The sequence below is a fragment of the Chiloscyllium punctatum genome, chromosome 4, assembly GCF_047496795.1.
Source record: "Chiloscyllium punctatum isolate Juve2018m chromosome 4, sChiPun1.3, whole genome shotgun sequence".
Lineage (NCBI taxonomy): Eukaryota > Metazoa > Chordata > Chondrichthyes > Orectolobiformes > Hemiscylliidae > Chiloscyllium > Chiloscyllium punctatum.
The window spans coordinates 98,884,625-98,910,621 of record NC_092742.1 but is presented as its reverse complement, the minus strand read 5'-3'; the positions used below and the strand labels follow the sequence as shown (position 1 = coordinate 98,910,621).

At 46.4% G+C, this 25,997-nt stretch overlaps 1 protein-coding gene across 2 annotated transcripts in view; it reads left to right on the top strand.

The window, feature by feature from the left end:
• sptbn5 (spectrin, beta, non-erythrocytic 5) overlaps window positions 1–25,997 on the top strand; it is a 275,567-nt gene that overhangs the window by 71,747 nt on the left and 177,823 nt on the right. For both annotated transcript variants that reach the window (XM_072569378.1, XM_072569377.1), the window contains 10 exons: window positions 477–613; window positions 8,246–8,345; window positions 9,505–9,675; window positions 13,381–13,545; window positions 14,456–14,682; window positions 15,881–16,067; window positions 16,414–16,614; window positions 17,836–17,952; window positions 20,277–20,440; window positions 21,000–21,132. In XM_072569378.1, the coding sequence (XP_072425479.1) occupies window positions 477–613; window positions 8,246–8,345; window positions 9,505–9,675; window positions 13,381–13,545; window positions 14,456–14,682; window positions 15,881–16,067; window positions 16,414–16,614; window positions 17,836–17,952; window positions 20,277–20,440; window positions 21,000–21,132 (1,602 nt within the window). The remainder of the gene's footprint in view (window positions 1–476; window positions 614–8,245; window positions 8,346–9,504; window positions 9,676–13,380; window positions 13,546–14,455; window positions 14,683–15,880; window positions 16,068–16,413; window positions 16,615–17,835; window positions 17,953–20,276; window positions 20,441–20,999; window positions 21,133–25,997) is intronic.

The window sequence follows — 25,997 nt, the reverse complement described above, 5'->3', positions numbered from 1 at the left end:
TTTACGAACAGCCTGTCTGAAGGAGACAACACCCCTCTGCAAGAGAAACAGCACAGAACACATCTCTTAAAGACACAGTATCATCACATTTGTGATGTAGGAACACAAGGCTGTCAGATCTTGCAACGTGATAATGATGAAATAGACAGTTTGTGTAAAGTTGACTATGAGATAGCTGACCAGGATATCATTTGAACCTCCCTGCTTTTCTTTAAAGTAGTGACCTAGCATCTTGTACATCCATTTAAAAAGGCATTTGGAAGCTTGGTGTCCTCCCATTTGAGATTGTGCAGCACTTCTTCAATGGAGTGCCAGCCTGGGCGATGCCTTCAATGCTCTAGATTTGGATTTGAGTCCCAAAAGGCTTCAGACCCTGAGGTGAAGGTGCTCCCACTGCAGCCACACTGCGGTTGAAATGAGAACGGGCTGTAAATGTGAGCTCTGAGATCTCTGACAGTATGTATTACTTTTAAAAGGACAATGTGGATTCTGTCAGCAGCCTGCTGAAGAGGCACGAAGACTTTGAGAATGTGCTGAAGCTAACAGACCAGAGAATTCGGGGGCTGCAGGACAAAGCCTCCAGACTCTCCAAAAATAGCAACTACACTAACACGTACGTACTGGCCTCTTAGTAACTGGCTTGCTGATGTCCAGGTCTGCAATAGGTGCATTCTCAAGCAGAGATCTATGCTGCTGAAGTTCAAGATTATTGGTAATGTAAATTGATTGCAGAGTGTCAGGACTAGACAGAGACCAAACCCAAAGCATGTCTCAGTGCTGTGCTGATGGATGATTGCTATACATTGCATGGTAAAAACAATGACTGCAGATGCTGGAAACCAGATTCTGGATTAATGGTGCTGGAAGAACACAGCAGTTCAGGCAGCATCCAAGGAGCAGCGAAATCGACGTTTCGGGCAAAAGCCCTTCATCAGGAATAAAGGCAGTGAGCCTGAAGCATGGAGAGATAAGCTAGAGGAGGGTGGGGGTGGGGAGAGAGTAGCATAGAGTACAATGGGTGAGTGGGGGAGGGGATGAAGGTGATAGGTCAGGGAGGAGAGGGTGGAGTGGATAGGTGGAAAAGGAGATAGGCAGGTAGGACAAGTCCGGGCAAGTCAAGGGGACAGTGCTGAGCTGGAAGTTTGGAACTAGGGTGAGGTGGGGGAAGGCGAAATGAGGAAACTGTTGAAGTCCACATTGATGCCCTGGGGTTGAAGTGTTCCAAGGTGGAAGGTGAGGCATTCTTCCTCCAAGCGTCTGATGGTGAGGGAGTGGCGGTGAAGGAGGCCCAGGACCTCCATGTCCTCGGCAAAGTGGAAGGGGGAGTTGAAATGTTGGGCCATGGGGTGGTGTGGTTGATTGGTGCGGGTGTCCCGGAGATGTTCCCTAAAGTGCTCTGCTAGGAAGCGCCCAGTCTCCCCAATGTAGAGGAGACCGCATCGGGAGCAACAGATACAATAAATGATATTTGTGGATGTGGAAGGCTCCTTTAGGGTCTTGGATAGAGGTGAGGGAGGAGGTGTGGGCGCAGGTTTTACAGTTCCTGCGCTGGCAGGGGAAGGTGCCAGGATGGGAAGGGTGGATTGTAGGGGGGCGTGGACCTGACCAGGTAGTCACGGAGGGAACGGTCTTTGCGGAAGAAAGGGGTGGGGAGGGAAATATATGGTGGTGGGGTCTTTTAGGAGGTGGCGGAAATGTCGGCGAATGATTTGGTTTATGTGAAGTTGGTAGGGTGGAAAGTGAGCACCAGGGGCGTTCTGTCCTTGTTACGGTTGGAGGGATGGGGTCTGAGGGTGGACATGTAGGATGTCGACGAGATGCGTTGGAGGGCATCTTTAACCACGTGGGAAGGGAAATTGTGGTCTCTAAAGGAGGAGGCCATCTGGTGTGTTCTATGGTGGAACTGATCCTCCTGGGAGCAGATACGGGCGGAGGAGGAGGAATTGGGAATATGGGATGGCATTTTTGCGAGAGGTAGGGTGGGAAGAGTTGTAATCCAGGAGCTGTGGGAGTCGGTGGGTTTGTAAAAAATGTCAGTGTCAAGTCGGTCGTCATTAATGGATTTGGAGAGGTCCAGGAAGGGGAGGGAGGTGTCAGAGATGGTCCGGGTCAATTTAAGGTCAGGGTGGAATGTGTTGGTGAAGTTGATGAATTGCTCAACCTCCTCGCGGGAGCACGAGGTGGCGCCAATGCAGTCATCAATGTAGGGGAGGAAGAGGTGGGGAGTGGTGCTGGTGTAATTATGGAAGATCAACTGCTCTACGTAGCCAACAAAGAGACAGGCATAGCTGGGGCCCATGCATGTGCCCATGGCTACCCCTTTGGTCTGGAGGAAGTGGGAGGATTCGAAGGAGAAACTGTTAAGGGTGAGGACCAGCTTGACCAAACGAATGAGAATGTCTGTGGAAGGGTACTGTTGGGGATGTATGGGCCCCAGCTATGCCTATCTCTTTGTTGGCTACGTCGAGCAGTTGATCTTCCGTAAGTACACCAACACCACTCCCCACCTCGTCCTCTGCTACATTGATGACTGCATTGGTGCCACCTCGTGCTCCCGCGAGGAGGTTGAGCAATTCATCAACTTCACCAACACATTCTACCCTGACCTTAAATTGACCTGGACCATCTCTGACACCTCCCTCCCCTTCCTGGACATCTCCATCTCCATTAATGACGACCGACTTGACACTGACATTTTTTACAAACCCACCGACTCCCACAGCTACCTGGATTACACCTCTTCCCACCCTACCTCCTGCAAAAATGCCATCCCATATTCCCAATTCCTCCGCTTCCACCGTATCTGCTCCCAGGAGGACCAGTTCCACCACAGAACACACCAGATGGCCTCCTTCTCTAGAGACCGCAATTTCCCTTCTCACATGGTTAAAATTGCCCTCCAACGCATCTCGTCCACATCCTACATGTCCACGCTCAGACCCCATTCCTCCAACCGTAACAAGGACAGAACGCCCCTGGTGCTCACCTTCCACCCTACCAACCTTCGCATAAACCAAATTATCTGCGACATTTCCGCCACCTCCAAAAAGACCCCACCACCAGGGATATATTTCCCTCCCCACCCCTTTCTGCCTTCCGCAAAGACCATTCCCTCCATGACTACCTGGTCAGGTCCACACCCCCCTATAACCCACCCTTCCCATCCTGGCACTTTCCCCTGCCACCGCAGGAACTGTAAAACCTGCACCCACACCTCCTCCCTCACCTCTATCCAAGGCCCTAAAGGAGCCTTCCACATCCATCAAAGTTTTACCTGCACATCCACTAATATCATTTATTGTATCCGTTGCTCCCGATGTGGTCTCCTCTACATTGGGGAGACTGGGCGCCTCCTAGCAGAGCGCTTTAGGGAACATCTCCGGGACACCCACACCAATCAACCACACCGCCCTATGGCCCAACATTTCAACTCCCCCTCCCACTCTGCCGAGGACATGGAGGTCCTGGGCCTCCTTCACCGCCGCTCCCTCACCACCAGACGCCTGGAGGAAGAACGCCTCATCTTCCGCCTCGGAACACTTCAACCCCAGGGCATCAATGTGGACTTCAACAGTTTCCTCATTTCGCCTTCCCCCACCTCACCCTAGTTCCAAACTTCCAGCTCAGCACTGTCCCCATGACTTATCCGGACTTGTCCTACCTGCCTATCTCCTTTTCCACCTATCCACTCCACCCTCTCCTCCCTGACCTTCATCCCCTCCCCCACTCACCCATTGTACTCTATGCTACTTTCTCCCCACCCCCACCCTCCTCTAGCTTATCTCTCCACACTTCAGGCTCACTGTCTTTATTCCTGATGAAGTGCTTTTGCCTGAAACATCGGTTTCACTGCTCCTTGGATGCTGCCTGAACTGCTGTGCTCTTCCAGTACCACTAATCCAGAATACATTGCATGGTGTTCATCCATCTGAACAGGCAGATGGAGCCTTGGTTTAACATCTCATCTGAGATGATAGGACCTCTGAAGGTACAGTACTGCCTCCATGCTACACTGGAGTGTGACCCAGCGACTGAGCCACATCCCTCACTACTCTCTTTTCTTGCCACAATGGACAACCAGTACTGCCTCCTCGGTTTGTGTTTCATTGACAGCTCCCTCTTCTTTAGTGAAAGTGGTTACAAACTACTCATTTAGTCCCTAATTCATGCTCTCTGCCTTCACAAGAATATTTTCTTCCTGAATTCTAATTAGTATCCTTTCTAACTATACAACTCCTAACTATTATTTATAGTTTTAAAATTTGTTTATAGACAATAGTTTTGTTTTAATGTCAGTTGCTAATCTATTTCCATTTTTGCCCCCATTCTAACCTAAGTGATCTCCCAGTTGTTTTTGGATTCTGTGTTTCACATCCCAGCAAATGCTCAGTTAAACTTTCCCTTTGGTTTTCATATCTTCGATTAGTCCCAGTTGGCCCTGGGACCTCTTCCCTATCACTCACATCTTGGTCAGCTTTTACTAATAAGGCCAATGCAGTGAACAAAGACATTAGTTCACTGATTTTACCCCAGATCTCTTCTCCAACAATAAGAATAGTTGGAGACTCGTGCAACAGTACAGCTTATTAAATAATCCTGGAGAAATACAGCTTATTAAATACTCCTGAAATAAAGCAGCTTATCTACTATGGGGTCGAAAACTGTGGTGCTGGAAAAGCACAGCCGGTCAGGCAGCATCTGACAAGCACGAGAAACAATGTTTTAGCTCTAAACGAGTCAGGAGTCTCCTGCTCCTCGGATGCTGCCTGATCAGCTGTGCTTTTCCAGCACTCCACTTTCAACTCTGACCTCCAGCATCTGCAGTCCTCGCTTTCTCCTAACTTATCTAATACTCCTTGGACAATATAGCTAACTAAATACTCCTGAAGTAATACAGCCTTTTAAGTATTTCTGGAACAATACTGCTTATTGAATATTCCTGGAATAATATGCTTATTATATTATAGCTACTGCTGTAATACAGATCATTAAATACTCCTAAATTACTGCAGTTTATTAGATTAGATTCCCTACAGTGTGGAAACAGGCCCTTTGGCCCAACAAGTCCACACCGACCCTCCAAAGAGTAACCCACCCAGAACCATTCTCCTACCCTATATTTGTCATGGGTAGGAGTAATGCACCTAACACTACGGGCAATTTAGCCTGGCCAATTCACCTGGCCTGCACAGCTTTGAATCGTGGGAGAAAACCAGGGAACCCAGAAGAAATCCACGCAGACCTGGGGAGAGTGTGCAAACGCCGCACAGACAGTCGCCCAAGGGGAGAGTCAAACCTTGGTCCCTGGTGCTATGAGGCAGCAGTGCTAACCAGAACAATACACCTTAATTAAATACTTCTGAAGCAATGCAGATTATTAAATACTGCTGAAGCAGCTTCAGCTTAAACAACCAATAATTTTTTTTAAAATGAGATGTCAGTGTTGATTTCACAATCCCAATCACCCAGCAATGGCTATGTTTGAATTATGTCATTTTGTTCCTCTCTCAAGTCTTGGAAAAGATTGAGCAAACTACCCAGTACTAGTAAGTTTTGAGAAGATTTGGGTGTAGGTTTGCTTGCTGAGCTGCAAGGTTCATTTTTAGATTGCTTTGTCACCATACTAGGTAACATCTTCAGTGAGCCTCCAGATGAACACTGGTGGTGCAGCCCACTTTCTATTTAAATGTTTGGGTTTCCTTGGGTTAGCGATGTCATTTCCTGTGGTGACATCATTTCCTATGATGATGTCATTTCCTGTTCTTTGTCTCAGGGGGTGGAAAATGGGATCCAAGTGAATGTTTCTGTTGATAGAGTTCCAGTTGGAATACTATGCTTCTTGGAATTCTCATGAGTCTCTCTGTTTGGCTTGTCCTAGGATGGATGTGTTGTCCCAGTCGAATTGGTGTTCTTCCTCACCCATATGTAAGGATAATGGTGAGAGTGGGTCATGTCTTTTTGGGTCTAGTTGATGTTCGTGTATCCTGGTGGCTAGTTATCTGCCTGTTTGTCCAATGTAGTGTTTGTTACAGTTCTTGCAAGATATTTTGTAAATGACATTAATTTTGCTTGTTGTCTGTGTAGGGTCTTTAAAGTTCATTAGCTGCTGTTTTAGTGTGTTGGTGGGTTGGTGGGCTACCATGATGTCAAGGGGTCTGAGCAGTCTGGCAGTCATTTCCGAGATGTCTTTGATGTAGGGGAGAGTGGCTGAGGAAGGACATATAAGTGGTTGAGGAAGGACACTACTTCGACTGGGAAACACATCCATCCTAGGACAAGCCAAACAGAGACACACACGAGAATTCCTAGAAGCATGGCATTCCAACCGGAGCTCTATCAACAAACACATTGACTTGGATCCCATTTACCACCCCCCGAGAAAAAGAACCGGAAATGACATCAACATAGAAAATAACACCACCACAGGGAAATGTCATCACAAACCCAAGGAAACCCAAATATATAAACAGAAAGCGGGCTACTTCATCTGGAGGCTCACTGAAGATGTTATCTAGTATGGTGACGAAACATCTGAAACTGAACCTTGCAGCTCAGCGAGCAAACCTACATCTACTACCCAGTACTTTTCTAGGTTTAACTCAGAACAGAAGGATGAGCAGGGTCTTGGGTGGAAGCATGAAAGAGGTGCACTGTGAATTGAACGGTCTGTTACATTCACTGCTGGGCTAGCTTCATGGTTAGAGTCAGTGAAGGAGAATCCTGGACACATTTCACTTTTACCCTTGTGCTGGTATCCTGGAGACTAACCCCTCAAATGAAATTTACAGACAGCCTGTGCTGCTAACAAGGCTAATAATTTTCTGTCTCTTGATTTTGCCCCTTACGGTCTGTGAATGGATTGGAAATGTCCATCAATGCAAGCAGGCTAGTTTTAGTTACAATGGTACCTGCCTTGCCATTTCTAGGCTGTGCACTTGTTAGCTACTCTGACGCCATATGGTCACCTGAAATCATTCATAGAGACATAAAGCATGGAAATGAATCCCAAACTGAACTAGTCCTACCTGCCCATGCTTGGTCCATATCTCTCCAAACATCGCTTATTCACCTATCTATTCAAATGTCTTTTAAATGTTGTAACTGCATCTGTATCCACCACTTTCTCTAGAAGTTCATTCCACACACAAAGCACTCTGTACGTAAAATAAAAATTGCCCCTCACGTCTTTTTAAAATCTTTCTCCTCTCAACTTAAAAAAAATCCCCCATAGTCTTGAAATCTCCCACCCTAAGGAAAAGACACCTGCCATTCACCGTATACCCCTCATAATTTTATGAACCTCTCTAATAAGGTCATCTCCCAACCTCCTATGGTCCAGGGAAAAAAAGTCCCAGCCTATCCAACCTTACACAGAACTTTCTGACAAAGTGGTGGACAATGTGGTGGATGTGGGTACAACATTTAAAAGACATTTGGGTAGACGCATGAATAGGAAAGGTTTGGAAGGATATGGGCCAGAAGCAGGCAGGTGGCACAAGATTAGTTTGGGATTATGTTCGACATGGACTGATTGGACTGACGGGTCTGTTTCCATGCTATTTGACTCTATGCCTCATACCCTCCATTCTTGGCAAAATCCTGGTAAATCTCTTACTTTTTAATTACATCTTGCTTACTAATACGTACTTCTAATCAGGATTTTTTCATAAGAACTCACCTCAACTTGGCACTTTCTTCAAGGAAGTGGACCCATCTTATGTTTGTAATAGTATCCACTCTATCTAAAGCCTTATATACGGTCCTTGGCTCTTAAAGCAGCCTTCTTATCGACAGATTCAGACTAATGTGTGATTGTCTGTCCCCGCTTTGGCACGGTCAATGCATTGGTGATCTTGTCCTGTGCTTTGACACCTAGAACATAAAAACTAGGAACAAGGAGTTCGGCCCTTCGAGCCTGCTCACTTTATTCACTTCTTAACATCTCCTCAAGCATTTTATCTCTGTGAGCACATGCACTGTCCAGGGGTCTGAACTTGCATTCCTAGGCAGAATATTTTCAGCGGAAATAAGACTGACATTTCGGGGATTGTTTTACACTCTGGGAGCATACCCTGAGGTACGAGAGGCACAATACAAATCCACATCGTTCTGGTATTATTACCAGGGCGCGTGTCATGGGAAAGAAAGGGCTTGCATTATTGGCAGCACCTTTCAGATCCTGGAGGCATCTCTAACCGATCCAGGCAGGTTTGGAGCCGTCTGTAATCTTTCTCTGTCTGTCTAGAATCCGGAAGAGGGTGTTTGTGATCACCGATAAGTGGACCGATCTCAATCGGAGCAGCAACTACAGGAGGACCAGGCTGCTTGCTTCACAGAAACTCCAGGTCTTTATCCATTCCGACTGCTCGATGTCTCACTCGTTAACAAAGAATTAGATTGAAAACCGGTCAGAATTTTTATATGTCTCTCAGTACTTCACAGTCTATGAATCATTTCTCAAAGGGTAGTCACCATTCTGAGTCGGTTAATGGTTGCAGTTATTTCGGTAGAGAACTCATTGATACTAAATAATGGGAGAATCAGTAAGGACAGCAACGATGTAGACAACAGATCTCGGGGTAATGGGTTCGCAGAAGGCACACTCACAGAACTAGGGCTATTTCTGGGCATCAATGCCTCATTCCATAGGGCACAACTTTGGGCATGATACCCCACTCATGAAGTTACCGAGTATGTATCTGGGCAGTGCTCCTCCTCACTTGGTTAGACTGGGCACAATTGCAGAGTTACTGTACCATGAGAAGCAAGGAGAGCTGATGGATGGATGCAGGGTAGGGGAAAGAAACATTGTGCCCGAGCTGATGACATTTAAGCTGCGAGGATAAGCTCAGGAGCCCAGGGCCAATTACTAGCAGGAAATGATGGATCAGAGGAGAAATTGTGAAGGTTTTCCACATCCTTAAGGGATATATGAATGGAAGCTGGTGATGTGGTCAGCCATCGCCAATCGGGAGATTTAAACTGAAACTTCAGTGAAGGATTGGCACATAGGCCATCCAGCCCTTTAGGCCTGTTCCATTACTTGACTGGACAATTTCTGGGAACAACTGCCCCTCACTTAGTGAGGAAAAATCTCCCTTTTGAATTGCCCCTCTGACTCACCAACCTATTTTGGGGGAAGCAGAGTTTTGACTTTCTCAATCTTTTCTGTTTAAAAAAAGTGCCTTCTGGCATCCCCATTAAATGGTTTAGCTCTAGTGGTGACGTTTGACCACTTTGGTTTGAACTGCCCCACCAGAGAAAACAGATTCTCACCGACAACATTATCAAATCTCCATCTTGAAAGATTACCTCCTCCGGCTTCTAAACTCAGGGGGCTATGAGCCCAGCCAATGTGGCCTCTCCTCAGAATTTAAAACTTTGAGTCCAGGTACCATCCTGGTGATTTACCACTCCTTGAAGTGATAATAACGAACACTGTACTCAAAGAGCAGTCTGACTGAGCCATAACACTACTTAATCTCTTCATTTCCATCCCTCTAGGAATTTAACAGAGATGTAGCTGAGCTCCTGATGTGGATTGATGAGAAGTTCAAAATTGCCTCGGATGAGTCATACCGGGACCCAACAAACATCCTCCGCAAACTGAAGAGACACGAGGCTGTGGAGAAGGAGGTGATGGCGAATGAAGTGCGAGTGGACGACCTGAGGAAGGTACAGCTGCTACAGTCGGGTTAACCTCCTGAAAACACAGCTTCCTGCCAGGGCTTTCTCAGAGACTCCGATAAAATGTGCAGGACCCAGCTTCCCACCTAAACCACCCAGTGAAGGGTCCAATATGTTGTGTCCAACCACAACATAAAGTTCATAACATGACCTCTAAACATCCTGTCAGAGAGACTACAATGTCTTGGGTAACACTGAGGTATCAGGGTCAGTGGGCTAACTGTCATGAGGGGTCACAATTTTAAGGTGATTGGAGGAAGGTATAGAGGAGATGAATTACGCAGAGTGGTGGGTGTGTGGAATGCACTGCCAGCAGTGAGAGTAGAGTCAACGATATTAGGGACATTTAAGTGATTGCTGGACAAGCGCCTGGATGGCAGTAAATTGCAAGGTGTGTAGATTAGATTGATCTTAGATTAAGCTAAATGCTCAGCACTCCATCATAGGCTGAAGGACCTGTACTGTGCTGTACTGTTCTATGTTCTATGTGTGCTGTAAGATGCTGGGGGTATCATGGTCTTCTGAAGATTCACGTTACACTTGAAACTTTTCCTCCCTTTCTGTCTCCACAGCTAGTGCCCAACCTGCAGAGTTTCTCCAAGATTTTCTGTTTTTTTTTAACTCCACCACAGATAGAAACAACTTTATTGATGAATACAGATGCACACAGTGACAGGCATGCGCAGACATCCATATATACACACAAACACAGGGACAGACAAACATACACACATATGGATAGAGAAACGAATATGCAGTATGCTCATTTAAACAGAGAGAGAGAGAAACATTCACTCACTCACTCCTGGGCAGTATTGAAGAGTGGGAATTATCTCCTTTCTCTGCCCCTAGCTCAGCAGAAGTCAGTTCAGTTATAGGATCGCAGCTGTAGTCTTGGAGTCAGATCTGACCAGACATGAAACCTGAGGTATTGTTTAACCCTTGCCAATGAGACATTGAGGGTTAAGCTCAAATCTCATGTGAATGATATACTGATTTAAATTTTAAAAACAGGACCTCAAAGGAGTTCACAGGATTATTCCTAGTGCTGGGTCCTCATGAGTATAGAAACAGGAGGTTAGTAGAATTAAAGTAGTCCCCCACTTCCTGCGGGGGACACATTTAAAGACCTACTGCGGAAACCTGAAATCGCAGATCGTCACAAACCCATTCATTTAAATGAGAAATGTGCCTTCCCCGCAACCCCCTGGTCCCTGGTTCTGGAATGTTCCCTGTAATATGTTCAGGCTGTGGTAAACCGCAGCTGATTGAAACCGCGGAAACCGGATCCACGGAGACGGCAGTTGACCTGAACTTTCGATTTGTTTCTGGTTCGCAATTGTTGTTAGCTGGGCCCGCATTTATCCCCCTTGAAAAGGTAGAGGTGAGCTGTCTTTTTGATCCCCGACAGTCCATATGCTGTTGGTAAACCTACAGTGGTGTTAGGGAGGAAATTCCAGGATTGTGACCCAGTGACACTGAATAACTATTTTCAGGTCAAGGTAATAGGCAGTTTGGAAGGTACTTGAAGGTGATCATGTTTCCATGCATCTGCTGCCCTTGTCTGTCTAGATGGTACAAGTCATGGTTTTGGAAGGTGCTGTTGAAGGACCCTTGGTTAAAAACATCTTGTAGATAGTGCACACTGCTGCTACTGAGTGTCAGTGATGGAGGGAGTGGATGCTTGTGGTTGGGCTGTTTTATCTTGGATGGTGTCAAGCTGCTTGAGTGTTGTTGGAGCTGCTCTCATCCCAGCAATGGGGAAGTATTCCATCGCACTCCTGACTTGTGCCTTGTAGATGGTGAATAGGCTTTGGGGAGTCAAGAGGTGAGTTACTCAAATCCAAAATACTAAATCCAAAAGAATGAGACATCAAATCACACAAATCCACATGATATTGGAGTCAATTTAACAATATTTATATGTGGCTACAACAGCAGCTTGAGTTTCTAGTCAGTGATAACCCTGGGATGTTTGTAATGGGTGATGCAGTGATGCCATTGAATGCCAAGTGGCAACAACTAGATTCTAACATGTTGGAGATGGTCATAGCCTGACACTATTGTGGTGCGAATGTTACTTGCTTCTTACCAGCCCAAGCCTAGATATTGTCCAGGTCTGGCTACATTTGGCTATAGATTGCTTCAGTACCTGAGGATTGCTGCTGAACGTGGTAAAATCATCGGTGAATGTGGCCACTTCCCACAGTGACTGGGGCAACTGACGAAGGAGGGAGTGTTTCAGTCTCTTGGATCGTTGGGACCAGCTCTTGGGAAGAAGGGGCTGTTATCCGAGGTGTACACACTGCAGCTGAACAGAGCAGGGACTAGTGCTCTGGCTGAGAAGTTCATTTATCATGGGGAGATTATTTTAGTCTAGCTGAGGAGAAAAACCATAAGGTAGCTGAAAGGAGCAGCAGTGAGATCAGGGAGGAGTGAAACTGCAGGAGTCTGGTTTTAACTCCTGACAAAGTCCAGTGAGCTTGTGTTGGATGTTTACTCATCTCTACCCACACCCCCACCTGCATGACCATTCATGCCCTCACCATCCCCAAACCTCACTTCTCCCTTCCCACCTTCAAATTAGCATACAGCCCTATTAAACAACAGTGGAATAAGCAATATCCCATATTTTGAAGTGACTGGAATGAGGAAGTAGCTACAATGGTGAAGGTATTCAGTCATAGGCACGTCACTGTTTCTGGTGGCATTAATCCTTGGCTGTGTTAATAGGGGCAGAGGATACAAGAGCAAGGAGGCAATGCTGAATTCATACTGGAGGGATAGTGTACAGTTCCCTGTGCCACACTGTGAATACATCGGGGAGAGTGCTTATGAGAATGATTACAGCGATGAAACACTTGCGTGATGAGGGAAGATTGGAGAAGTTGAGTCTGTTTTGATGCAGAGGAGATTTGTTAATAGTTTTGAGCATTGTGAGTGGCCAGGGTTGAATACATGCAGGGAAATTGTGAAAGGATTAGGAACCAAGTGGATTTCAAGTAAACTTTGCAAAGTTAAAGGTTGATATGAGAAAATGCCTTTTTCACTCTGGAATGCTCAGCCTGGAAGTGTGTGGAAGGCAGGTTCAATTGAAGCATTCAACAGGGTATTGGATGGTTATTTAAATAGGAATAAGGTACAGAGTTAAAGGGAAAGTGTGGAGAATGGCACTAAGTCATAATGTTCCAAGTGCTAGTGCAGACGCAATGGAGTAAATGGCCTCTCCTGCACTGTCAGATTTCTGTAATAAGGCTAGTAAGCTTCAGGGGCAAGTTAGCACTTGGGATTATGGGGAAAGTGGGTACTGCAGATGCTGGAGATTAGAGTCAAGATTAGAGTAGTGCTGGAAAAGCACAGCAGGTCAGGCAGCATCCGAGGAGCAGGAAAATCGATGGTTCGGGCAAAAGCCCTTCATCAGAATAAAGGGCTTTTGCCCGAAAAGTTGATTTTCCTGCTCAGATTTTCCTGATTGTGCTCAGAGTCTCAGCTCAAACAGTAATATTCCTTGGAATAATATTCCTGGCTCCCAAGTATTCGTGATGATCTGAAAACCTCCTCCTGCACTGTCTGTTTCTCTGATTCTATTGCAAGAAATATTATCGCACCTTGGGGTCAGGCTGATTGAATGTTTCGTGATACTCTGTCAGGGAAGTGGTATGTATGTACTTATATTTTCCCTTTCTCCATCAGACAGGCAACAATCTGATCGAAGAGAACCACTATGCCAGAGACAATATCCGATCCTGCCTGGCGACATTAAAGGAGAAGTGGATGAAGCTCTGCAATAAGCTGGTAGAGCGTGGGGACAAAATGAGGCAAGCTGGCCAGCAGGAGCAACTCATGGAGCTACTACAGGTGTGAGGCTGTTTCGAGATGGGGGCACGGGTACTGTGCCCATCACCAGCATTGGACACATCTCTCAGGCTGAATGAGACCACTTCTGGATGGGGGGTGGGATGGTTTTCAAGTCAGCCTGCGGCCCATTACTGTGCTGTAATGTTCTATGTTCTGGTTGGTCCACATGACATTCCTTACAGAAATGTTCACTATTAACTGGGCAGTACACCTAAGAATGGCAATGTGCTTTAGAGTCTTGATCCAAAGATAAAAGTGTTTTTTTATCCAACTCCCAAAGCATTGTGCGAACAATGACGTTCTTTAGGATAGTGCCAGGTAACTTTTTAATGTCGGTGTTGTTTGAGGGATAAGTATTGACCAAGATTCCAATAGACATCCCTGCTCTTTAAGTGACAGACGGGCCCTCAGTTTAATGAATTGCCTGAGAAAGGTGGCACCTCAGACTATGCAGCTCTCCTCCAGTACTGCTCCTCTGACCAGCATTGCAGTGGCAGAGCGTATATAACTGTAACATAAAACTGTGTACTTGTGGGCAATGTCAGCAATAATCCAACCCATTGGTCGTCCAGTTGATGGGACTGTGCTTCTTTCCCTGATGGGAAAAAGTGAGGACTGCAGATGCTGGAGCTCAGAGCTGAAAAATGTGTTGCTGGAAAAGCGCAGCAGGTCAGGCAGCATCCAAGGAGCAGGAGAATCGACGTTTCGGGCATCAGCCCTTCTTAACATCGATTCTCCTGCTCCTTGGAAGCTGCCTGACCTGCTGCGCTTTTCCAGCAACACAATTTTCAGCTCTTCTCTTCCTGATGTAGGGTCCAGCTGGTAATGTTGCTGCGGTTCCAGTGTTGCTGATTCAATTTCCCCACTCTCTCTCTCTCTCTCTCTCTCTCTCTCCCTCCCTCCCCCCTAGGATGCCAAAACAAAACTTGAACAGATCGAGAAGATGCTGCAGAATCCCAACACAGGCCATGACCTGCGCTCCAGCAGGCTCCTCCTGAAAGAGCACAAGTGGCTGGAGGGTGAAATGCATGAGCTCGCGGAGAAAATGAACAGCATTGTCAACCGGGCCAGGAAGGTGGCGACAGATCACTTTGACTCTCAGAGAATACTGGAGCAGACTCAGAAACACCTGGACTGGTGAGGCTGGTGGTTGCTCTGGGTTACAGGCAGAAATAAGGTGGCACAGTGGTTAGCACTGCTGCCTCACAGCACCAGGGGCTCGGTTTCTATTCCAGCCTTGGGCGACTGTCGGTGGAGCTTGAGCATTGTCCCTAAATCTGTGTGGATTTCCTCTGGGTGCTTCAGTTTCCTCCCACAGTCCAAAAATGTGCAAATTAGGTGGATTGAATTATAGAGGTGTACAGCACGGAAACAGACCCATCGGTCCAACCCGTCTATGCTGACCAGATATCCCAACCCAATCTAGTCCCACCTGCCAGCACCCGGCCAAACCCTTCCTATTCATATACCCATCCAAATGCCTTCTAAATGTTGTAATTATAACAGCCTCCACCACTTCCTCTGGCAGCTCATTCCAGACACAAACCACCCTCTGCGTGAAAACGTTGCCCCTTAGGTCTCTTTTATATCTTTCCCCTCTCACCCTAAACCTATACCCTCTAGTTCTGGACTCCCAACCCCAGAGAAAAGACTTTGCCTATTTACCCTATCCATGCCCCTCATGATTTTCTAAACCTCTTCGGTCACCCCTCAGTCTCAGATGCTCCAGGGAAAACAGCCCCAGCCTGTTCAGTCTCTCCCTGTAGCTCAAATCCTCCAACCCTGGCAACATCCTTGTAAATCTTTTCTGAACCCTTTCAAGTTTCACAATATCTTTCTGATAGGAAGGAGACCAGAATTGCACGCAATACTCTAATGTCCTGTACAGCCACAACATGACCTCCCAACCCCTGTACTCAATACTCTGACCAATAAAGGAAAGCATACTGTGGGAAGTCTATGGTTCCAAATGTGAAAATAGAATAGGAGAGGTGGTTAGATAGTGGGGCAATGTGAGGGGACAGTCACCGGTGCCTGGCGTCCATGGATCTCTCTGAAAGGCTCCTGTGTTGGGCTGGCCAGTATACAGAAGGTGAGAGCCCACCCCCTGACCCCAACCACCCCAGTGAGAACGCCCCATTGTAATCCTGACCACGGGCCTTCCTACTCCTCTGCACTTCATTCACTGTTCAACACAGTCTCCCCTTTGCTCAGTATCCGTCTGCAGTTCCACTCCCTCCTTCAATCGCCGGTCCCTCCTTTTGGAAAACCCGTCAAGTTAATTTCGCGACATGTCACTGATTCTCAGTTCTGCTCCTGCCCCTTTCCGCTGTAGGTTTGAATCGCTCCAGAAGCCCCTGGAGGAGAGAAGGAAGGTTCTAGAAGCGACAGTGGCTCTGCACGAATTCTACCACCACAGTGACCTGGAGTTGAAGTGGATCACTGAGCGCATTCCAAGCTGCACATCGTCAAACTACGGCAAGTCCCTGGACACGGCCCAGAGCCTGCTGCAGAAGCAGAAGGTGAGTGTTTTGAGCAGATCCAACTGCTGACTACAGTCAGGTGGTTTCACAGGTTCTCAGAGGCCGGAGAACTTATAATGTTGGCTTGCGCAGCTCTGAGATAACATTACTTGAAAAATGTAAGTTCAACACAGCTGGATAATGGGCTAGCCGCTCAGATTCTGGGATGGGGTTTGGTCTATTGAATGGAGTGCAGTATAGTGTATAATAGCATCCTGGTCTCATCTCCTCTGTCCTCACCCCCAGCCTTTACTTTACCCCTCCTCCACCAGCCTCCACGTCCTTATGTAGGCCTCAGGCCTGTTCTTGAGCCTGTTATTGACCATGGTGTTTCTTCCTGCTACAGGAGCTGCAGGTTGAAGTGAACACTCACAAGCAGCAGGTCCAGAAGGTGCTGGAGATAGGCCGGCAGATGATCAGGTCCCAGCACAACACAGCCCATGGCACTGAGGCCAAGTGCAGAGAACTGCAAAGCCGCTGGGAGGAGCTCGAGTCAGCTTGTGGTGACCGGAGGAAAAAACTACAGCTCTCAGTGCGGTTCCACCAGGTAAGTGCAGGGTTTTTTCCTTAAACTCTCTGACGGGGAAGGTCCCTCTGTTGTTGCTCTGGAATGAAGTGTTTTGCTGGCCCATTTCAGAGGGTAGTTAAGAGTCAACCGTGTTGCCGTGGATCTGGAATCTCACATAACCCAGCCTGGGTAAGGATGCCAGATTGTCCTCCCTGAAGAGTATTAGTGAACCAGATGGGTCTTTACAACAATCTATTGTGGGAGCAGACCTCACCACAGACTGCCATGTTGTATGAAGCTCCATTGCTCAGTGGGGGAGGGCTGTTTGCTGCCAATATCCTCTTCCAGGACAGGGATCTGCAAAATCCATGTGTGTGTGTGTGTGTGTGTGTGTCTGTCTGTCTGTCTGTGTGTCTGTGTGTGTGTGTGTGCGAGAGAGAAGCCACTTGCTGGTGTAATGAGGAGTCCGCTTCTGAGTTAAACAGGATAAAGTTTACATCGTGTCCACATCTAAGTACAAGGCCCATTGATACAAATTATTATGGAGACTACAAGGAGGGTCGAGATGACAGCATGGGTGACAGAGGGCAGTTTAAACCTTTTCAGACCCATCCACAATACATTCAATTGTTGAGAGTAGTTTCCAATTCCAGATTTTTTAATCAAATTTAAATTCCATCCGCTGCTTCTGGAGAATTAGCCTAGCCTCTGGACTATTAATGCAGTGATATTACAACATCATCAACATCTTCTCTTCATGTACAGATCAGAGTGCAAGGGGAGAAGGGTAACTGAGGTAGTTAGCTCCTGTATAAATTCCTGTATATGTTTGGGTCCATTTAGCAGTAGCCACCATCCATCTCTTTGGTAACCATTATACAGACTGAAGCAGACTGTTCACATATTTCACCTTAAGGCATGTTTAACCATGTGTTTATACAATACATTGTCCTGCAGCAGTTACACCTCCTGTTCTATAGCAGATAGCATATACTTCTCTTCAGCAGTTACATTTCCCTCCACTGTGCAGTAAGTATACATACTCCTGCAGCAGATACACCTCTCTCCCCACAACAGACAGCATATACTCCTCTATAGCAGTTACATCTCCCTCCACTCAACAGCCAGTACTCACTGTCCTGCAGGCAGATACACTTCCCTCTCCACAGCAGCCAGTATATGCTGTCCTGCAGCATCTCACTCTTCTGTATGGATATAGCTGGTAATGACAGAATACCAACTAACTGTGTTCTGTTTTAGTTCATCGCAGATGCATCCGAACTAGAAGCCTGGGCAGCAGAAAAACTTCAGCTTGTGGTAAGCGAGGATTATGGGAAGAACGAAGCAGCCACTCTAAAGCTGATTAAGAACCATAAGGTAGGTGTGATCTCCAGAGGTGGCAACTTGGCAGCTTGTCTACGAATGACTTGTATTATTCAAGTTCTGCATGAAACATACCACCAGAGAGAACTCTTCTAATTAACTGTAACAGAGAAACTCTAACTTGCAACCATTGTGCTGTTCATTTGTAGGCCTGTCCTGAGGCTTTATCCCTTGTGTTGTTTCTGTAGTTTATCTCTACTTTGTACTCACAATAGTCATCAAAATAGATTAAAAGATCAATGACTCATGGACAAATGTTGACTTAAAAGAACGATCTGATTTGAGATTGGTAGGGCGAAGAATGGACCAGATGGTACAGATAGTCCTCATCTAACATTGCTCCATTTAATGTTATTTTACTTTAACATTGTTAATCAGTGGGGCCTGTAATGTCAGTGAGAGTTATGAGATTCATCTCCACGTAGCCCTTATCTCTCCAGGTATGTCCAGTATCCCAGGAGATATTTACAAAGACATTCAGCAAGAGAAGTCTCCATGTTTAATAGATTGGTGGTCTGCATGAAAGCAGTAACTACCCCTATAATCAGATCTCCATCTGTATATCACTGACCTCCGGCCTGTCACAGAAGCACAATCAATCCACATGGTGACTGACAATTTTCTCTCACCTCCTCTCACTGAATCAGCTCTGGGGCCTGTTTAACTTAGAAGAGAACCAAAACCATAGGCTGCATTGCAGTCCGAGCAGCTCAGTGTCTCGTATCTGACCTCGGACTGATCTCTTCGTTGTTGAATGTGTACTTTGGGCCAGCAGCTAGTGCAGTTAGTGCTAGAACTCAACAGCTGTCTGAGCTGACAAACCAGCTGGATCCTGGTGAATCAAAAAGTACAGTGGACAGAATACAGTGTGTATTTGTTTTTAAATATTGTACAGTAGTGTATCTCTTTTTTTCATGGGATGAGGGTGTTCCTGGCCTCATTTGGCAGCATTTGTTACCCATCCCTAATTGCCCAGAGGACAGTTAAGAGTCAACCAGACATTGCTGGAGGTCTGAAGTCACGTATAAGCCAGACCAGGTATGGATAGCAGTTTCCTTCCCTAAAGAACATTAGTGAACCAGATGGGTTTTTCCAACAATCAACAATGGATTCATGGTCATCATTAGATTCTTACTTCCAGATTTTTATTGAATTCAAACTCTGCTATCTGCTGTGGTGGGATTTGAATCCAACTCCCCAGAACGTTATTTATTCTGAAAGTTATATTGACTAAGAATGCACAGTGCTGCTGCTTCAGTTTATATATTCGTAGAATCGAAGATATTCACAGCACGAAAGGAGGAGATTCAGCTCAACTTATCTGTGCCAATTGACAAGAAACGTAGGTGGTAGGTGCAGGCATCCGGGCTGTGGAATGAACTGAGTCTGAGCATGTGCAAATCAATGATCTGACGGGCCCTCACAGAGAACAAGTGTCAGCATCTGAGAGGGAGAGAGAGAGAGAGAGACAGGCCAGCATCTGAAGGTGAATATTCACCACCGACTGTAATCAAAACATGGATCTACCTTCCCAACCTCAGGTGCTGACTAACCTCCTCTGCAAAAAGTTAAAAATCACACAACACCAGGATATAGTCCAACAGGTTTATTTGGAAGCACGAGCTTTCGGAGCACTGCTCCTTCATCAGGTGGTTGTGGAGAACTCCTCCACACAGTTAGCACTCAAAACCATCTCCTTATGCCTGTACAATGATTGTAGTTGCTTTAACCTGGCAAACACAAGGTTACAGATCATTCACCATTCTCATTTTTTTAAAAAGCCTGAAAGCAGTGACTGCCCCTATAATCAGATCCTGTGGTTTAAGATGCAGAGCATTCAAATGCTATCTTTCCCCATCCATATTTGTTTTGTGTTTGATGGTGTAAATATTACTTTGAGAGAATATGTTAATCAGCAGGTAGCAGTGTAGGAAGTAGAGCATGTGACTGGCAGCCACTGCACAATCTAACTTGCAGTGCATTATCTGAGGGAGTTACAACTGTACTTTCCTAAAACAATCATTGCTGATCTTTCCAAGGAAGTTTGTCTGCTGAGCAAATCATAATGTAACACTGCTACTGACTGTATCTCTACTGATGGTAATCCATCAGTATGGTAATCCAGTTCCACTCTCTGGATGAAGATGATCCTCCTTATCTCAAACCCCTCCCAGGCATCCTTAGCCTGTGGCCCTCCAGCATGTTACTGAAGTCTCTGCTGGCTGTCACTGATTTCCATTTTTATAATACAGTCGGTAAAGAAACATGACATTTTCCCCCATCTTGCCCTTCTGAACAGTGTTCTCATTAATCCTCAGGCTTTGGAGCGGCAGATCCAAGATTACCAAGGCCGTGCGGAGGAGCTTCATCAGACTTCTGAGGGCCTTCTGAGTAGGGGACTCATCACCTTCGACATGGTGGATGAACCTCAAGAGCAGATTCGAAAGAGGATGAAGGAACTGCAGGAGTGTTCGGCAGTCAGGTACAGGGACTCTGGGTCTTCAGGTACTCTGGCTCAATGGCTCCTATTGGCTTTGAGATAATGCCCTGAGGTAACAGTGATGAAGTGATGATGGGCATTAGGCAATGAAAGCAGTCCAATTCAACAGGCTCAATCCAAGAATAATGTCACGTTAAGTGATTTTTTCCCCTTGTGTAATCCTGCAGAGAGATCTATGAACATGGTTTGCATTTGTTCATGTCCGTTTGATGATTTATATACACAAGTGTTATGTGTGTGTGTTTATCTATTTGCTCATGGAAAATGGGCATCACTGGCCAGACCATTTATTACCCATTCCCAACTAACCAGAGGACAGTTAAAAGTGAACCACATTGCTTTGGGTTTGGAGGGTGTGTGTGTACGTGTGCACCTGTGTGCATGCGTGTGTGTGTGCGTATACACACGTGTGGAAGTATGTACACATGGGTGTGTGTGTGTGTGTGTGTGTGTGTGCACGTGTGTTTGTGGAGACCCGCTATGTGGAATAGGTTTGCAAGTAAGAAGCTAATTGATGGGCTTTATTTATTTTAATTCCCAGGCTACAGAAATTGGAAGAGACATTGCGATTCCATGAGTATCTGAGAGAAATCGGAGAACTGGAGGGGTGGGTCACACAGCAGATGCAAACTGCCAGCTCTGAAGATTATGGCAATGACTATCAACATGTGCTGGTAAACAGAGCTCCGTTGTTTTCTACACCTGTGACTACTTCCCATCCCAGTGAGCTTCCTGTATCATAACTCCCGCACCACTCGCTCTAGCAACATTTAGTACCAGGAGAACTACCTCCTCCTCAAATCAGTCACCCGCTGCCCATTCTAACCTCTGGACAAGTGTCCGTGTTGAATCCAATGTCATTCTACCCCTGCTGAAATACCTAATGATATCTGTTAGCTCCAGACCCAACCTTCCCTTTGGTCACTGAGCCTTCCTCCTCAGCTTTACGTGACAGGGAGAACAAATCATTTCGAGCTCCATTCTACAATTCAATCCCACACCATGTCCAGCTCATGTAGCAACTCAGTCCTTGGTGAATGACATAGGTTTCTCTAGTAAATTTAATCTCCCTGCCTTTGCAAACGTCCTTTGCAGCTCTAACCCTTTCTTTGCCATCTGAGTCCATGTTTTCTCTTCCCCACCAGCTCTCCCACCACTGCAAATCCTTCCTGTTCACTCCTGTCCTCTTCATCAACCCACACCCACTTCTCCAGCTCCCACTCACTATAAACCCCTCCCTTTGTCTCCCTCAACCCTGAAGGGCAGCACAGTGCTCAGTGGTTAGCACTGCTGCCTCATAGCACTAACGACTCGGGTTCAATCCCAGCCTCGGACCAGTTTCTCCGTGGAGTTTACACGTTTTCCCCATGTCTGCATGGGTTTCCTGTGGGTGCTCCAGTTTCCTCCCACAGTCCAAAGATTAGGTGGACTGGCCATGTTAAATTGCGTATAGTGCCCATGGATGTGTAGGCTAGGTGGGTTAACCATGGGAAATGCTGGGTTACAGGGAGGCATAGGGAGGTGACTCTGGGTGGTATGCTCCTCGGAGGGCAGTATGGACTCAATGGGCCGAATGGACTGCTTCCACACTATAGGGATTCTATGATTCTGTAACCCAAGCCTCTACCCCACCTCAATTCCTTCACCACAGTCCTCCATCCTCCCATGTGGATCCAGCCCAGCTCGTGCCTTCCGAACCCACTCAGACCCTCTGCCCCTACATAAGCTATCTGTCTCAGCCCACACAAACGTTAGGGATCCTGAGGTGTAGGATACATTCACCAGTGATGCAATGAGCCCATGAGCTGAGGGAGGTCGACTCCAGTTGAAGTGCAGCATGAATAGAGGCCATTCAGACCTTCTCATCTGTGCTGGACCCCTGGAAGACGTGCCGCTTTGCAATCCACTTTCCAACTTTTCTTCAAATACTTGCCCCAGTTCAAACGTCAGACTTTTTGCACTTATCTTTTGCATGTTCCTGTGGGATTCTGAATTTTCCACTCTCTCAAACCGTGCTTTCCACATCTTTAAGGATTCATTGTGTGAACAAGTATCTCTTCCTTTCCCCTTCTAGTTCTTTTGTACTTAGCCAGCCCCCTGGACCGAGGATCACTTTTCTCCACTCTGGAATTGTGGGCCCTGAGGTGGCTAAACAGGATCCACAACATCCAGCTACAGCTGGGGGGCAGCTGATGTTAAAGGTTGAATTTCATCATCCATGTTTTCTCTCACCTTGAGGACGCTTCCAAAGTGTGGGAATTAATCCACATTGTCCAGTAGCTCGCAATGGATTTTGTCTAGAGAGCAGTCTGATAGGGCACCTTTGTCTTGTGAATGTTTAGCCTTAGGCCATTCTCTCTCATGCCTCCGGAAATGGATGATGTAGCCTTGGAGTTTGATCTCCGAGTGCGGGCACTGACACATATCATCTACACATTGCAACTCAATGTTAGATATTGGTGCGGTCTCGGGTCTGGACTGGAAGTGATACAGGTTGGACAGTTTCCCCATGGTCCTGTAGAGAAACTCCACTCCAGTGGGAAGGGATATGAGGTAGAGTGTTGTGGCGAGGAAGATGGAGAAGAGCACTAAGGCAATGGCACAGCCTTTCTTGACCCCAGTTTGCACACACATTGGGTGTGTGGTGGATCCAAGGATCATGGTTTGTGTATTGCCTTTGAGCAGGCAGACAATGCTGATGAGTATCTGCAAAATTTGAAAAGGACACTGCATAATCCCTCCATTAAAGTACTTTTTCCAATAAGTGCTCATTCCACCTCTGTCCTTGATGAATACCATTCTGTTCTCAGCTGTCAGTGGGTTAGGTCTTTAGGTACATGGACTATGGATGGTCTTGACTGTGTTGAAGAATCCACACACATCATGGCTGTTGGAAGGTTGGTTTATTTCCTCGTGCTTTCCACCCACCATGTGTTCCTTAGGTCACTGTTTTTATTTTGTTGGAATTTAGCCCTCATTTGCCTGTGGACCTGCTGTCTTTCCCTCAAATTTTACTGGTGTTTTCAGTTCAGGAACACGTTGTGTTGTGATTTAGTCACACCTGGGGACCCTGGTCATCCTTGTCAAACCTGTCTTGATGTTTCCTGGGAGAGAAACCTCACGGTATCCTGTGAGTAACGGTTTATGATGGAGTTAAGGACAGTCTAGACACTTTAGACATGCTATGGTTCCTCTTCATTGAGTTTCTCCAGGTTGTCTGTGCAGCACTGACTGTAGGTCTTTGTTGACAGAGATTGTGAATCCATTGTTATTTATTTACCTGAGGCAGTGTTTCTGATGCTGCTGCTGTTTATTAGGCCACCCTGATCGAGATAGCAGACCGGATTAGGAAATGGTTGGTCCAGCAATGGTCAGCTCCTGTCACGGCACGGGTGGTGTGCTGTCACTCGTGCTCCCTCAGCCTAATGATGACCTGGTCAAGCAGGTACCAATATCTGTTGTTGAGGTCTCTCTGACGAAATCAGGTATTTATGACTAGGGTGTGTTCTAGACATTTCATTTGGGGAACGCCATTGTCTTTATCTTCCCTTTGTCTTCCTCATCAATCATATCTTTCCAGATGTTTGTGTCTCTCTCCCAGCTCTGGCATTGAAATCATTGGAGAATCAGCCCATCTTCCTTTGAGACACAGGACAGCAACTGATCAAAGTTGGAGCTGAAATCTTCTTTCGCCCCATCCATTGTTCCTAGGTTTGGGTGTATGCATTGCCAACTGTGTTGGACTATTTCTGGGTTAGGGTGAGCTGAAGGGTCTTGAGGTATTTTTATATCCTATAGGGTGTGGGGAGGTGGAAAGGGCTCACTGAAAGGGTCAACGTTTTGGGTTTTTTTTATGGCGAGACCAATTCCATGGAGTCTTCTTCAGATTTACTTTTCTGGTAAAAGGTGTAACTGCTACCTTGTTCTTTGAGCTGAACCTTGTCCTGCCCACTGTGTCTCAGTCAGGGCAGTGGTGTCATTGACACAATACCAGAGATCCTGAGCTGTGATAGCAATACAAGGTTCTGGTTGTCCATGAGAATTCCACTGCCCAAACCTCATTTGGAGAGGGTGGGAGATGCCTGTACATGGGATCCTTTAACACAGGGTATTTGTACCACAACAACTACCACACAGTCCTGGTGGAGCAAGGTCTTTGTCCAGAGGCAGGGATGGTCAGGGTTACACTGTCCGGAGATACATGCACGGATACACAAATGCACCACATTCAACTGCACACAGACACGCACACATACTATTGAGAATCTTCATCCAACTGCAATTGCAAGTACACATGGCTCATGTTCAGTTTTGTGAAGGATAAGCCTCCTGCCAGTTTTGCGAGGGATTGGGTATTTATCCAGCTGCAAATAGCAGTTCACCATTGTTTAAAATCCCCACAAAAGCAAACTGACTTGTTGAGCTTTGCAACCGCACAACCGGTGCTGCACATTCCACAGACTGGACTGGTTTGATGACTCCTTTACTTTCCAGCCTCCTGATTTCTGCCTGTACTTTTGCTGGAATGGCAAATGGCACTGGGCAGGTCCTGCAGAATCATAGAATTGCTTCCTGGTCAACATGTAAGGCGGCTTTGGCTCCTTTGTTAGGAGCCTGAAAAGATTCCAGCTTTGTAATTGGGGCTTTACACAAGCAGCTGTTCTCGGTGAATCTTTCTCACCCAACGTTGTCCCCATCAAGCTTGGGCTTGGGCCTGGGCCTTTTACTACAATCAGGGATAATTGAACCAGCTGCTTCTCATAGGAGACCAGAAGTTGTACCCTTAATCTGTAAAAGGTTCTCTGGTGTAGGTTCTCAGGCTAGCAGTGGTCTTGTGTGAACTTAAGGGTTGGAGTTCAGAGTGGAGTTAATTAAAGATTGGTTCCTCGATCAACCAATCTCAATTGGAAGTGAGTGACCATTTAACCAGACGTTTATGTTGATTGGTTCTCATTTGGATTTCGCTAAGCAATGTAACTGTTCCAAACCAGATGTAGGTGGACTGTCGGAGATGTGCAATCTCCTGGATGCCAGTCGATGAGTTCTCTTACTCCCTTTCGATCTAGTGGGACTCCTTTGCTGTCTTGAATGCACATACCAGCAGCAACTACAATGGTTTTACAGTCTAGGTCCTGAAGAAACTTTTAACCGTTTGGCCGAGACGTGGCTTTGTTTTGGAGTTTTGCTGTGGGCTGACCAGAGTCCCTCTGTTCAGGATATGAACCCTGTGAGTCTGTGCAATTGCCTTCACTGAAGTGGTGCTCCCCCCCCCCAGGCTCAGTTTGACTGGCCAGGGTGACTACTTCCTTTGGAATACCCTGCAACTCAGATGCTCCACTTGCTACATTTTCCAATGACAAAGCCAGTTGCAGTGCCTTTGTGAAATCAAGTTGGGCTTCAGCTAGTAGGTGTTTTTGCATGGGTTACATCATTAATCCCACATACCCAACAGTCTCTCAGTATCTCATTAAGGATTAAACCAAAATCACATGTCACCGCCAGTTGTCTTAGTGTTGTCAAAAATTCTGATGTGGATTCC